General features: G+C 44.3%; 2 protein-coding genes across 6 annotated transcripts in view; both read left to right on the top strand.

Annotated features, from left to right (window-relative positions):
* iqce (IQ motif containing E) overlaps window positions 1-3,529 on the top strand; it is a 12,244-nt gene extending 8,715 nt beyond the window's left edge. The window contains exons 19-21 of one of the 3 annotated variants that reach the window (XM_031863197.1): window positions 50-141; window positions 1,901-1,978; window positions 2,258-3,529. In XM_031863197.1, the coding sequence (XP_031719057.1) occupies window positions 50-141; window positions 1,901-1,978; window positions 2,258-2,376 (289 nt within the window). In that variant the 3' untranslated portion in view covers window positions 2,377-3,529. The remainder of the gene's footprint in view (window positions 1-49; window positions 142-1,900; window positions 1,979-2,257) is intronic. The other 2 variants (XM_031863198.1, XM_031863199.1) reach the window with 2 other exon arrangements.
* A 907-nt stretch (window positions 3,530-4,436) lies between these two features.
* LOC116392072 (protein tweety homolog 3-like) overlaps window positions 4,437-15,666 on the top strand; it is a 22,736-nt gene continuing 11,506 nt past the window's right edge. For 2 of the 3 annotated variants that reach the window (XM_031863218.1, XM_031863219.1), the window contains exons 1-3: window positions 4,440-4,972; window positions 6,151-6,337; window positions 12,452-12,648. In XM_031863218.1, coding sequence (XP_031719078.1) covers window positions 6,212-6,337; window positions 12,452-12,648 — 323 coding nt within the window. In that variant the 5' untranslated portion in view covers window positions 4,440-4,972; window positions 6,151-6,211. Of the gene's footprint in view, window positions 4,973-6,150; window positions 6,338-12,451; window positions 12,649-15,666 lie in introns of all 3 variants that reach the window. The other variant, XM_031863217.1, reaches the window with a different exon arrangement.

The following is a 15,666-nucleotide window of genomic DNA, read 5'->3' as shown; positions in this document are numbered from 1 at the left end:
TGTGTGTGTGTGTGTGTGTGTGTGTGTGTGTGTGTGTGTGTGTGTGTAGTTCAGGGTTCTCTGAGCCTTCTCCACTGGGAAACAACATGCCCACGCTGATGCCACGAAGAGCTCGCTCAACACACACACCCAGCACAACAGGTGAGGTTCACACATACTTCTTAGTGATCAATTCTTTATTCTAAGTTTATGAAACAAACGGTAGCTTAAAACAAAGAAAGAAAAAGTTTTAATACAGATATAAAAACCCTTTCCCGCTCCCCCGTCGTCCTCATTCTCTCCCCATGTAGCTACACATCTATCTTCACCAAAGCTCTGATTAAACACAGCTTAAAGGAGACATATTGGGCTCATTTCCAGGTTCATACTTGTGTTTGGGGTTTCTACTAGAACATGTTTACATGCTTTGATGTTTAACAAAACCTCTGTTTTTCTCATACTGTCCGTTACTGTCTGAAACGGCGCATTTCAAAGGAATTGCATCGCTCGGCCACAGCTAGGTTCCATGTTTACTTCCTGTCAGCTGATGTTATTTACATACGCTATGAATAAACTATGAATAGAAATAATCTGGGACACACACGTTGTATTGGTTTATATGTTGTATAGTGACTGACATCCTGACGGCTCCTTTAAAGGGACAGTGTCTCAGTATTGCCCATGTGTATTTCTCCATGGATTGAGCGTTTGAATACTTTCACAGTATTTATATAGCACTCAGACCGGCTTTATAATAAAAAAAGACTCACTTTTTTACAATTTGGGACCTTTTAAGTCATTTCTTGTTACTTACCCTAAATATACAGTACATGACACTTCAAACACACAAATCATTACAGTTGTGTTTATAGCATACTGCGCTTAATGAATATGTATAATGCTTCTGTGGTGTTTGTATATGTGTGAGTTTCCCCTTGACTCGTGCGTTGAGTCTTCTTTCTGCCGGAGACGTAGAAGTCATGTTACTTAGACAGGAAACACACCATCCCCACTCAGGCGTGTCAGTCGGGGGTTCAGGCTGGATGTTTTGTCGGGTACGCAGCACCGCGGCATCTCCCCTGCTCTCGACCTCACAAGTCAAAATGGATCTTGCCGGCACATTGATCTAATTCCCCCGGTGCCTGTCTCCTCTGCGCCAGACCGAGCTTTCACAGCCTCCCCGTCAAACACTGACACTCAGCAGGCCTGTGGACCAGTGATGTCATTACCTCACATGACCCCGAAAGAAGTTCCCTCTGTTCAAGATCCCTGTCCTAATCTATCGCTGTCCTGATATGAGATCAGATAGCTTGTTTTGGATATTGGAGTATTTCATAATTGTTGTAAATGTTGATTATTTATCAAAAATGTCATTGGGTAAATATTGTACCAATAGTCAACCCTACAGTATCGTGTCAGTACCGATATGGAGGTAGAAAATATTGTGAGAGTTGATTCTCTCCACATGGACCGGCCCTAACCTGACTGACCTTGTTAGACCTCCACCAGCTTCCCCGTCGCTCCCTCCTCCATCTCCCCGACTGGCTTATAGGTCGACATGAGACGGGTGCATCGAGCAGAGCTGCTATGTCAGCGTTTTTTTTTATTTATTTTTTTTTTTATACAAGACTGCCCCTGCATTTGATGTTTCCTGAGAGATTTTGGACTGCACCAGTTTTAGCTTACGCACCTGATGTCATTGCTCAAGGCTGAAGCAGACACGGGCTCGTCGGCTTTTGTTGCCATTTTGGTTATGAACATGCAATCGTTTGCATGATGCAGAGTTATTGTATGTGAGATGAAAACTTTCATACAGGCATGCCATGGCTTGGTCCATATATTTAATAATATCATAGCTTCGTCATCATTGCGTATATTTTGAGGGTGTGTCTGAATTGCTTTGTAACCCCCCCCCATAAAGACGGTGGAAAGCGGGGAGAAGAAGAAGACCCCTGGCTTGTCTCTAGCACTCACTCCTCCAGGATGACACCACCAACAGGTTAAAGGGGGTGGGGTCTTTGTGTCACAGTTTTCTACGTATTAAACCAAAGTTGATTTTTCAGCTTTGATGTCACGAAAATGTTTGCTGGAGGAAAATCTGCTGAAATGAGAGTCAAATCTTTTTAAAATCATAAATATTTATGTTGAAAACAACCTATCGATTGCACTTTCTGTCACGTGTTCATTTTTTTTTTTTTTGAAAGCTGATAGGTTTCAAAGCAATGAATTAATCCCAGTTGATTAATTATTCAACTAATATTGATTTGGTCTCCTGCAGACCAAACGGAGCTTCGGTGCACAGCTGAGTCTGGTGGAGCCGTTGATTCTGACGACTCCGACGACATCATCGTATCTCCGTCACGTCCTCTGAGAAGCAGAGAAGTCTTAATCTTATAGACCTTCTGGGTTGTGTGTGTGTTTTTATGTATGTATGTGTGTGTGTGGGTGGGTGTGTGAGAGCGAGAGAGAGAGAGTGTGTGCAGGAAGAATGTCTGTCTGTGTTTCTACACACGGTACCAAATCCTCATGGTTTGGGTTCTCACTGAACCTGCAAACGATAGCTGTGATAGTCAGGACAACATTTTCTCTCCATAGTAATAAGCAGAGTATTCTGGGACGTCGGATGCAGGTTTATGACATGACGTTACGAGGCACATAAACACCTCACTCTGACACTCTCCATATACTTCAATGCAGCCCAGTGTTGAAGTGAGGCAATAGGATATGCTCTTTCAGTGCAGGAGAAAGCACTTGCATAAACATGAAATGGATATCCCATTTGATTTGAAGATCTTGTGGTTAATCATATGTGCCAAAGTGCCTAGTGCATGGTTATTATAATTCAAATTACGGTAATAAATGCAATAATTTCTCTTAAAATGACCTGACACACCACTTTAAATTTCTCTGGAGTTCACGGGCTCGATCGTATTTTGACTTGCCTGCTTCGTAACACGCAGACGGCGTTACGCTCGTCTATCGTGTGCGCTTCGTAAAACGACGGCTGATTGTGAGGTATGATCGAGGGACGATTCTCTGAACTGATGAGTTCAGAGTTCTATTGAGTCAAACTGTGAATAAATTATAGATCATTCTGCTGCAATACTGAACACACAGTACAGTGGAGGATACACCGGGAGTAATGTGTGTGTGCTCTATCATGGACAAATGATCAACGGATGAGTGCAGTCCCCCCCACATGATGTGTGTAACTTAATGTCTGAGACTTTCAATAAAAATCCTGTTTTTATAATGAAACCTCTTATGTGTGTGTGTTTTTTTTTATCGGAAAGCAGTGGAAATATTAAAGTATATTTACTTTGGCACTTTACAATTTTGAGGTACTTGCACTGTACTTCAGTATTACCACACTCCACTGCACTGACACATCATTTATTTGACAACTACAGTTACTTTTTTAGATTAAGATTTATCATAAAAATCACATGATAGTTGTTTAAAATAACTCCACCTCGACATGCTGCACATGTGCACATTAATGCATCAGTAATGACAGAGCTGTCCAAGAACCAATACCAAGCTATAAACATTTATTTAAAGTATCAAAAGTACTCCTTGGGCGGCAGAATAGCCCCCGTCAGAGTATGGGATTATTATTACTGATACACTGACGTGTAAGCAGCATTGTTTAGTTGGTTGAGGTTCACCCAATTGGTATTTTACACACTGTTGTGTTTAACAACAACACATTTTAACAGACCATCATATGATTTGTATGTTACATTTTGATCAAAGTAACTAGTAACTACAGCTGCCAGACAATTGTAGGATAAAGTAGCAGTAAATGCGAGTACTCAAATATAAGTGCCTCAAAATTAGTCCCAGAAGAGTTTTTTTTATGCAAAACAAGAATTTCACTTTTGATACTTGTCAGCACATTTTACTGTGAATAGTTGATCACATGTACTAGTAGGATTTGTAAGGCAGGAGTGTTTATTTGAGGATATTCACATTCATTTTACTTAAATAAAAGGCAGTGGTGGAGGAAGTACTCCAAATATTTGACTTAATCAAACATAAAACAATCTCCATATGTAAAATACTCTGTTACAAGTGAAAGTCATACATTCCAAATCTTACTTAAGTACATAAATATCAGCATCAAAATACACTTAAACTACCAAAAGTAAAAGTACTCGTTATGCAGAATGACTCATTTCATTATAACATATATATATATATGTGTGTTATTATCATTGGATGATGATTAGTAAGCATCACAAATGTTGCAGCTGGTAATTGTAAAAAAAAGTATGTAAATACTCAAGTAATGTAGCCTACAACTACCTCAAAATTGTACTTAATTAAATGTACTAATGAAGCTCCTGACTGTAACATGTACTACCATCGTTTCAACGTTAAGGGGCGGTGTGTTTGCGCATTTGCTCTCTCCCTCTCTCTCACACACACACACACACAGAGAGAGAGAGAGAGAGAGAGAGAGAGAGCGCTGTGCCGCAAAGCCCCGTCCTCCAGGGCTTCTTTAAACACCGTGTTCGCTTCACGCTCCAACAATATCATCCAATTGAAGAGCCGCGGCGCTAAACTCTCTTCAACTCGACGACGGTCATCGTGGGAACAGCACCGACGAGCACCGACCGACGATACGGTGTAAGAGCGGAAAGAACAACGACGGCGTGAACGGTAACAACGTTGCGGGTCAACGACTTTAACCCCTAATCGGCCGAGGCATTGTTGCTCTCTGGGGGAAGGCAGTGGAAACAGGAGGGCGTCTCGGTGAAATGAGAGCGCACCGGGTCGGTGACCGTCGTTCCGTTGTTTTCGATGTGGTTGGGACCGCAGCGAGCTCGGTGCGGCCGCGTTGATGCAGCAGCAGCGCACGGCTGTGGTGTTCAAATCCACCACAATAGAAGAATAGAAGAAGACAATAGGTGAACCACACCGCCGGCCCTCGGACTCCTAAAGACTCCACCAACAAACGAGAGTCTGCACCCGCTTTGGCTTCACCGAGGTAAGGTGGTCACACGGTGCCTCGTCTGCGGCTGTGTGATGCCCACAGACTCCCGGAGACTGCGGTAGTTTTAACGCACAAAGCGGGATAAAGACAGCTAATCCGTTTTGTTTTGCGTGGATACCCTCCACTGAGTCGACCTACATGCGTTGGCACAGTACAGTCGGTGTAATAGAAAGAGTCGTGGTTCGGTTTAACGGCTATTTAAACCGTGCACGACACGTTTATCTCGCGGAAGCCTGTGTTTCTCCGTATGGGCGTAAATTGGGTGATGCGAGGTAGCTGTCAGCCACGCTATTGTCGTGTTATAATTCATGTACAGGATGTCCAAATACAGCATGACCTCATTGGTTTAATATGTGCTCACAATGGGATATCCTAAAATGTAATTTTAGGATAAATATCATCATCATATCAGGACATTTAATGGTTTGTTTGTGATTAGAGTGGGAAGGACAGATTATATGACACTAATATTGCCCACGGTTGTCACGATAAAGGCACATTATATGACAAAGCTGTTACCCACAATACACCAGCAACTGCAAAGGAAAACAGACCTTTAAATGGGCAAAATAATCATATTGTTTGAGGTCATTATGAAAGATTTCCACTTTCAAATAATAAAAAAAGAATTAAAATGAATGTGATATTGCATATTGCAGTGTTTTAGCTATTTTTAACCCGCACAGCAGGATGCACAAGTGTGTCATTGAGGGGCACAGACAGACACAAAGACAGAACTGCTAGAAGGGACGCATTTCACGATTCAAATATTTTCAATCTATGCACATTAATGTGGAGTTTATAGGACATCTTAATAAAACTGTGTGCAAAAAAAAAAGAGAGTGTACAATATATCGGCGTGTTGATGTTTGATTGGCATGTTTGTCCCACCGCTGTGGCTGACGAATCACAGATAACTCATCACAGATAACTCATCACACTGGCTTTGTAATAACGCCAGTCATCGGTAATTACTCCAGTTGACCGAACTAGGCTTTTGGTGTTTTTGGTGACGGCGGATGCTGAACCTTCATCTTACTTAATGTGTTTGGCGGAATGACATCGATACGAGCAGTTTTCTACCTCCGTCTGCCATGACAGGCGGTGAGAACAGTGCATGAAGTCATTTTCTCTGCCCTGTTAACCCACAACGGCGGTGAATCTCTCCACAGTGTCCGTTGTGAGGAATCAGCTCTGAGAGTGAAGTGACAGGCGGCAGGTAGCTGGATCAGGATGGCGGCCGTGGTGAACTACTCTCCGCCCTGGTGGGTGAATCTGCTCCACCGGATGCCTCATTTCAACATCGAATTTCAGCTCGTCAGCAGTGACTTCAGACCGGAGGACTCTGAGTACCAGAAGGTAAGACGAGAACGGGGGAATAATTACCTCCCACTCGGGATTCATCATCCTCTTCATCACGCAGCATCACCTTATCGTCCCACCGCCTGGCACCTGCGCACACTGTCGTTTCACAGCAGAGTGGTGGCCCCCGGCTGTCCTGCAACCACAGAGTTGTTGTGGGTTCCCTCCCGGCATCGATCAATGCTTTGTGTGTGTGTGTGTGTGTGTGTGTGTGTGAGAGAGAGAAATGTCCTTGAATCAAGACACTGATCCCCTACCTGCGCCATCATTTTTATGGACATATGTTGTGCAGAATGTATTAGCTGATTAATCAAAAGTGAGGTGGTTCCATAACCTGGGGTTGGAACCCTTAAAAGCATGAACGTGAAAACTCTGACTGAGTCTGCAGCGCTGCCTTAGAGAGCAGCTCTATCTCAAACAAATGGGGCTTTGGCCCAGTTTTGCTGCATTTCATTTGAATCCTCAAACAAGGTGACTTCCAGGTCTCTGCACCAGGAAACACAGCCCCACAAAAAAAAAGTAAAAGGCCAAGACCACATCGTTTAGAATCCCACATTTCATGGGCTGCGGTCACCCCTCAATGTAAGTCTGCTGACATGTACGTACGGGGGGAGAGGACGGAGGGCGTGCGAGTTCAAGAGCCGAGCGTGGGAAGGCACCCACTGCCGCGAACAAGGGAGGGAGATGGGAACTGGAGAGGGAAGCGGGGAGCGAGGAGGAGTGAGGAAGATAAAGAGAGACTGATTGGAGGCGAGAGGGGAGAGAGGGAGAGGGAGAGAGAAGGCTGGATGGGCCATGGGAGGTGCTTCTAAAGTGCCAAATAGCCACTTCCTGCGAGCTATTCAGTGTTTCACTAAGGGCCTTTGTGAGTGTGTGTGTCAATGTGTGTGACCACTAGAATTTTAAGGATCCCCTTTTTAGACGAATTACATCTTGACATAGTTAAGCCGACGGGGCTGTTTCTATGCAAACCGAGCATCCTGCGCTATGGTCGTATGTTTGCTTGTATGAACAGCAGTGGTGCACGCTCTCCGTGCTGCATGTATACGACGCCACATACAGTATGGTCACTTTCTGCGTCAGTGCGTATTTAGCTCTTCGTGTTGTTTGTCGAGGTGAGGTCACAGATCTCCCTCAGGGGTTGTGTGTGTGTGTGTGTGTGCGTGTGTGTGCGTGTTATTGTGTGTGTGAATATAGGGGTTCTATTCAGGGTGAAATCATTAATTCTGGCTAGACGGGGGGAGGGAGAGGGAGGGATAGAGGGTGAGAAAAACAAGAAAAAGGAGGTTGAATTGGATTGGCGATGGAGGGAGGGAATGAGGAGGGAGGGAAAGGGGGGAGAGAGTGGGAAGGGGAGGGCTGGAGTCTGTTGTGAAAGAATGCTCTCTTTCTTTCTTTCACTCTTTCACTGAGGCCCGTCTTTAGATTGGCTCAGTATATCTGTCTCAAAGGCTTTCATGCATCCACTCATCCAGCTGAGAAACTCACACACACACACACACAAACAAGGTCCTACACAGTGTCCTTCAGTGCACCGAGTCCGTCACCACACACACACACACACACACACACACTCTCTCCCACACAATGGAGAGAGATTCTTCTGTGTAGTGTTTTTCGCCGCAGATTCATTTGTATTCAGCTCTTGAGCTCTGAAGCTGCTCAAAACTTTCTTCTCACACAATGTCACTCACTCGTGTTCCTCTTCTATCCGATGCAGACATGTTTCTTCTTCTTCAACAAACAAAGAGAGAGAGAGAGACAGACAAGAGCAGTTGGTCTCTGATGACTTTGACTTTATTTGGGATGCTGACTCAGGGATGTTTTTACAGTTTTTAATTTTGTCTCCTGAGGAGCTGAAATGGGAGCTCTCATCCTGAGGCTTGTGTGTTTATCTGTGTGTGTGTGTGTGTGTGTGTGTGTGTGTGTGTGTGCAGGCGCTCCTCTGCTTGTATTATGGTAGAACTGCAGAGTCAGCTACCGGCCACAGTTAAACAGCTGCAGAACATTACACAGGATTCATGTGACCTGTAATAACACATATTCCCGGCTGCGGAAAGCAAAGTCTGTAATTGCTATATTGAATCATGCGTTTCAGTTTTCACAGTGGAAGAAGTTATCGCATTGCTTTTTTTCAAAAGGATCAAAGTGGAATTCAAAAGGTTTAAATTTAGAAATGAGTTTGTGTTTTGGTTGCTCTCTGACCCGGTCGTACAGATGAATAACAGCAGAATGGACCGGGGGTCAGTCAGCGCCTCAGGAAAGAAGTTGAGAGGATAGCCGGCAAGGCCCCGACTGCAGAGTAACACCCAGGCAGGGGGGGGGAGCAAGGACAACTCGCTAAGGTGGAAGTGATTGATCCTGTCAGCTCAAACACACACACACACACACACACACACACACACACACACACTTAAATGGACAGATTGAAAGTAGATCACTATGCCTGGGTGTTTAACATTTAGCCCCTCCTCCTCCAACGTGCAAGGTGATCTCCAGTAGCATAGCTGTGCGTGCACACACACACACACACATGCATGCCTAAGATCACCATGCTTATTAGTGGCTAATTGATCCACGCTTAATCTGCTGCGATGGTTCGTCAGGCTGACGGTTAATCTGGCGGCCATCGTACGCAGTGGGAGCAAAGAGCAGCAGAGACCTGCTCCTCGGTCAGATTATACGTTTTAACTTTAAGCCCGTATACCAGACATGGCCAGTCCTGGACCAGTTGTTATTGCTTTGTTTACAAAGTAGACGCTTTTTTAGTGTCATTATGTCATATAGAAATAGGATAAAAAGATTATTTTAATTTCCCAAAGGTTATGTGGTTGGTTCTATCAGAACAAGAGTACAACAAATGTATTAATTTGAATGTCATATATGACAAAGAAATGTCTGAAATGATGAATTGATTATCAAAATATTTGTCGATAACTGATAAGCTCTTAACTGATAATTCATAATGATAATATCACACGTTCTCTGTCGTGTGACTTCCCTCTATCATCGCTGTATCTGTGTCATCCTAGTGTCATTCCTGTAGCGTGGTTTATGACGGATGAAAACATGGTGACACAGCGAGAGCTTTCATTCTCATTTTTCAAAGCTTAATGCGTTTCAAGCTTCATGGTTTTAAGCCCCAATGTTGATTTTAAAGACACAAGAGATCAAATAATGCATTAGTGGAGCAGCACAGTATGGCCGTACCGTAGCACGGCGTCTATAGCGCTAAGCCTATAGATAATAACGTAGTATAATGCCAGGAATATACAGAGCTTATCTCCTCCCCCTCCTCCCCTCCTCCCCCCTCCTCATCCTCAGCTTCTTCAACCTGTTGGAGAAAAGCAATCAACTGATTTCCTCTCACTCCGCCCGGCATCACCAACTGCTTTCCCATGAGAGAGTAATAATGACTAAAAATTACACAAAAATACGAGCTATTCCGTACTGATTATTGCGTAACTTTGGAGCGGCCAAACTGTGGCCCGCAGGCCTGTTTTTAAATGGCCCGCGGTGAATTTTTAAAAAGTATTTTAAGTGTGTGCTTGGACCGTGAAAAGAATCCAATATTTGCCCATTTCTTACCATTTTAACTTGACTTATTTACAGATTTACACATAACATTACAGTATTCTAGGTGGGCACTTCATGGGCCATGCACTGTATTAGAGCTTAAACGTATTGAATGAATTTAAATCAAATTTAAGAGCAGCAGATGTATAAACCTTTTGTCAAACGTCTGGCTGTTTAGTCGTGTTGATAGAAAAGATAATAGAACTTTTTATGGCACATGGACTTTATGGATATAATATATGGATTTCTCGATCAAAAAGGCATGGCGAGTTGTAAAGGGATAGAGCCACAAATGACTTTGTAATATTTAAACTAAGGGTTTCCTCCAGCGCCTGAGTAGTGTGAACATTTACAGTATATTGTAACGCCTCCGAGCTGTAGGCTCATGGTTAGAGACCTCAGACAATAGAAGAGCTTCGATGCCTCCGTGGGGACCGAGGGTTGTGCTTTGGACTGCCGTTCGAGGATTAGCCCTCATCTGTCCCTTCAGATGTCCCGTAACACCGCTGCAGGTCACTTCCTGTTACGCATCATATTGTATCCTCTCTACTGTAGCGCTCCAGTGACCCACTAGCCCCGCTGCATTGCTGCCGAACCCTTCGCCGGCCCGGTTATACATCTGCCAGAGTTCATTTGGAAATGCCGGCCTCATCATTAGGCTGCGTTGTTTGTCGATGTGACCAGAGGTTTGGGCCTTTGAACTGACAAGCGAGGAGCCGCATGTCAGCTGGTTGTAGTGTGGCTGGTTAGTCTGAATTTAGGAAAAACACCAGAGCCAAATCAGGCCCCAGAGATGAATTATTCTTGATGGAAGAATCAGAGTTTTTTGCCATGAAGCAATGCGGGATGTTGACGGGTTCGTCAAACTTCTCAACACACTGTCGAAAAACTTAATTTGCTTCACAGATGCCTGTGTGCGCAAGAGTAAACGCATCAACGCACGTACAGCGCTGTCTGGTTTTGGTTCTCATCTTCTCAACAATATTTAAATATCACTCATGCAACAAATATTAAACATGTCTTTAATCTGTGATGGTGAGCGTGGTCGACATTATACCTGCTCAACATCGCATTGTTAGAGTTACCATTTTGAACATGTCTGCATGGCCGTAGACTTTTTGTGTCGTATTAAAAAATGTTTGTTTGTCATCGCTCAAATTATAATAAAGTCTTCTTACAAGCCCTCTTCAATGGTTGTAAATGTCTACTGATTGTTCACAAGTTTAGTTCATTTTTTTCTTTGTTTTTTTTATAGTTTTTCAAGGCCTGAAGACATAAAAAAAATTCTGTAATTCACAAGAAAACCCTCGAAAAGATCACCAGAAAATCTGAAAAATCCTCAAATGATTGTGTTTGTTTTCTGCCTATCCTGTTAATCATCTTGCGACCACTGATCCAGAATATTACGCTTCACATTGCCAAGATTGCATCCCTGATACATTGTTAAGAATCAACACATTATATTTGAGGCATTTCTGAATATGAATATACATTTTTCTCACACATGCACTCACACAATACACACACACACACATTTACAGTAGAGGTGCATACATTTGCCGCAGGGCGAGGAAATTGCTGGCTGGCAAGCGAGGAAAAAATTGAGGTCAGCATGAAAAAAGGGGAGCAGTTTAAAGGAAGCCTGTGAATCTAGGAAGTCTGCGAGGATCTTAGAGGCGGAGTCAGAGGACTCCCCAGACTCACGCTGTTGCTGTTTCTAGCAGCACTGTGGCGCGGCTCCTTTGTCTACTGTAAGGAGTCTAGCAGGTGGAGATTTTGGTTTTCCAGAAACGTGCCTTCGTCTCTCTGTGGTCCCGCTGTGCAATGACTTTTCCAGACATCCCAAGAGGGGGAAAGAAAAACATTGTGTGTGTGATAAAAAAGAAAAAAGATGTCGTCAGTCCCAGGCAAATCGTTGTAACAGCCCTCATCTCTGTCTTTACCCATTTCTCCCTTTTTAGTGTTCGCTTCAGTCATCGTCTTTCACATCCTTTTCTGTCTCTTCAGTCTCTTTTTTGTTCCAAATATATCACCTCCCCCCCTCCCCCTCTCACGACCCCCTCTGTCTACCCCCACCACCCCCTTCCTTCTTCCACACTTCAAAGCTTTCAGCGGGTGTGTGATCTGTGTGGTGTGTCTCTGGCGCGCACACACACACAGCTCCCCAACTGCATCGCGTCCGCTCCCTCCGTCGAGGTATGCATGTTTGATGGTGTGCAAATGTGTTTTTCATGGCATCCATCAAACACCCCGTTCTAACAGACACTATTTTCTGGCCTCAAATGGCCGGAGAGGTGGAACACAAGTCGTGTATCTGTGCGCGCAGGAGAAACTAACTCATGTGGTCCGTCTTCTCACTATCTGGTTTCTGCTCCTATCAGCTGATTTGCTTCCTGTATATTTAACTCACTTCCTGAATCGTCCCCCGTGATAAGGGCTGTTCAAGCTCAGACTTTGACGGTAAAATCGTGACTTAAACTGTATTGCGATGTCATACATTGTTTTGTTTCCACTAATTGTTTTCTTTCTCTGCAGTCCATCTTGCTGCTCGGGGCGGTGGCGTTGCTGTGCCTGGGCCTGGACCTCCTCTTCCTCCTCTTCTACTCATTCTGGCTCTGCTGCCGGCGACGCAAGAGCGACGACTCCTCGCACTCTCGCACGCACTCCCAGCAGCCCAGCGCCGACTGCTGCTGCACCGCCTGGTGCGTCATCATCGCCACGCTCGTCTGCAGGTGAGAGGTCAACCCCCCCATTAGAGTCTACGCGTTTAGAATAAAGTCGTGTGTTTATAGGAAGGTGTTCAACCTCATTTTCCCGTGCAACAGCTGCGACTATAAGATTTGTTCTATTAAGAATGCGTGAGTGAGTAAAGGTCAATATATTTAATCATTCTCTATTAAAGGAATTGCACTATAGCCTTAAATAGAATATCTATCTCTGGGGATGGAGAGGGCACTGATTTTGCTGGCTCGGTGTGATACAGCCTGTTGCTGCACAGCTGCATGGAGATTATCGCTAAAACTGCACAGAACGGACACTGTGTTTGAGTCACATAGGGACCCATATTAACATTATGTGCACACATGGTGCTGTCCATTTTCTTGCATTCATATTTATGTTTCTCTCCATGCCCATTTTAAATGTGCACATTAACAAGCTGGGGCCAGAAATGAAACAAAAATAAAAGTTAATATGCCAAAATAAAGTTGAAAAGTTGCAATAAAAGCTGATGGGAACAGCCATTCATTTCACTGTTACATGCTTCCACACCACCAGTAACGCCTAAAAACAGACAATCAAAGTTATGGGAGTGTTTGTAGCGGCTGTGTTCCAGGTTCCAGTCCAGACAGGGGCCGTTGCTGCAGCTCACTTCTGTCGCTATTGCCATAGCAGCTGATAAAAACACCGTAGAGGGGGATTATAACAGAGCAATTCATTCTCATTCTAGCTTAGAAACAACAGTGAAATGTCAAGATATACAGTATCAGTTACTGGAGCTCAGTTATTTGTGCGCTCCTGTCACAGTTAACACAGTTAACTGTGTGTTGCAGTTGTGGTGTGAAATCATTATATTTCTGATTATTTAAAAAGGTGATTATGCTCCACTGTGAGTTTGGAGAGAAGTCTGAGGAAACCCTTGAAAGATGATGACGTCACAAATGTATCGCAGGTACAGCAGAAAACATGGCTACTTGTCTCACGAGTTTTCATTGGACAGCAGCCAGCGTGACTGTTAATCGACCGACACTGCACCAAGCGAGTCCACTCGAGTCTAGTTTAGGCAAGGAAGGCCGTGTGGTGTTCCTGGGAGCCAGCCGGGTGGTCACGCTCCACCGGTTGTGTTTATGTGACTCTGAAGGATGTGTACACGATCGTCCCAGCAGCGGGGTCGCAGAGTATTTCGACCACAGATGACACACACACACACACACACACACACACACACACTCACACTCACACACAAACGGTTCCTCGCTGCTCGACTTCCCCTCTCCAGACATTTTGTCCCTCTCTTCCCCTCTTCTTCATCTCTTTTTGTCCTCCTCCGTTATTTATCATTTCTCTCTGATCGGCCGTTTCCCTGGCCTAGAAAGGTTGCCATGGAGACAGAAGCAGATTTGATGCAGAGACGAGAAATGAATTATACAGTCTGTGTGTGTGTGTGTGTGTGTGTGTCTGTCCGTGTGTTTTCACGTGACTCAGTGCAGAAAAGTGTTTTTTTTTTTTTTTTGCAGCGTTTAATATTTCATGATTAGCTATAATATTTCTTATTGAATATTTGATATGAATCTGCGTGCGTATGTGTGTGAGTGTGTGTGAGTGTGTGTGTGTCTTCATGCGAGCAAGAGCGCTCATGCGATTCTTTTGTCCATGATTTAATATGACATCATACTTTATTTTTGGCACAGCACCAACCACATGTGGACTTCCTCCGTTTGTGTGCAGCTGCAGAGTGTTGAGAGGGAAGAAGCCGCGTCTTGATTTATTTTTTGATCAACAGAACATTAATCTAACGTTGTTGTTATCAATTACATCTTCAGTTATTGAGAAACAATCACAAACTGATTCAGATACCTCAACTCAGAGGATGTGCCGATACCAAGTCCTCATCACCTCACTGCTGAGAACTCGTCATAATATTTCTTTTATGTAAGGCGACACGAGGCCAGCGGGGCTGTTGAGTAAGACCTGCAGCTGGCTCTGACTGAATGAATGTAGCTGCAGCTCTAACACTCCTTTCTATTTTCACAATGACAAAGAGAGAATTATGACGTTTTCCATTTATGTCGTGGTTGATTTGGTAACTGGAGGTGTCGGTATGGGAATTTGGATCCAGCATGGGAATGGCGGACATCGGCTGTAATGATCCAAGTTACTAAATAGAGATTTTATTACAGAATGTAAACTACTAACTGGATGCATTTATTTTGGATTCAGGTGAACAGGTTGCTGTTTCTCTGAGAAACGATGATGACTTAGTGATGTATGTGTTTATGTTAAATCAGAGTTCAGCCGGCCGATGTTGGCTGTCAATTATCTGACTTTGCCTAACCGGCCCTTTGTCCTACGCTGTTGGTTGATAAAGTCATGAAATCCCCCCGACGGGAGCGGCAGGTATTAAACCAGCGAGATGAAACTCGCGGAGAGAGGAGGGCAGAGAGGAGGGATGAAGGGAAGGAGAGGATGAGTAAACACGAGCGGAGGGAGATGATTCACCTGAGATGACATGGAGGATGGAGTGAGATGGTGGGAGGCAGAGGGGGGGGGTGGACCAATAAAAAGAGACGTTATTTACAACATGCAATGCACATTCATGCCTTTATTCATCTCTATTCTGATTCTCCTGTCAAGTCCGTTTCCCCTCTGTATCACATGTACACATAAAGTCCATCGTAAAGCTCTGAAACACACACACACTCACACAAAGGCGTGTGTAAACCAGCTGTAACACGGGGCTACTCAAGATCTAATGGGCTACAATGAATTGCCCTAACAATGGTCATAAATTCCCCTCTGTAGATCTGCCTGTTGTTGGCGTTCAGACCGAGACACCATCAATGCAAAGAGTGCACTCAAGCACACACACACACACACATGTGAACGCATACAGTACACAAAGAGACAAGCGGGTGAGCGAGAAAATAAGTGCATAGTGGGGAGGGGCTGTGTGTGTGTGTGTGGGGGGGGCAGAAGAGAGGAGATAGAGAGTGTAAAGGAGGTTTCTTTGGAGGTGATGGGGGGGGGGGGGG

This window comes from Anarrhichthys ocellatus, unplaced genomic scaffold (assembly GCF_004355925.1).
Source record: "Anarrhichthys ocellatus isolate YVR2014 unplaced genomic scaffold, GSC_Weel_1.0 scaffold28, whole genome shotgun sequence".
Taxonomy (NCBI): domain Eukaryota; kingdom Metazoa; phylum Chordata; class Actinopteri; order Perciformes; family Anarhichadidae; genus Anarrhichthys; species Anarrhichthys ocellatus.
The sequence above is the reverse complement of the archived record's forward strand: the minus strand, read 5'-3'. Positions and strand labels throughout refer to the sequence as shown.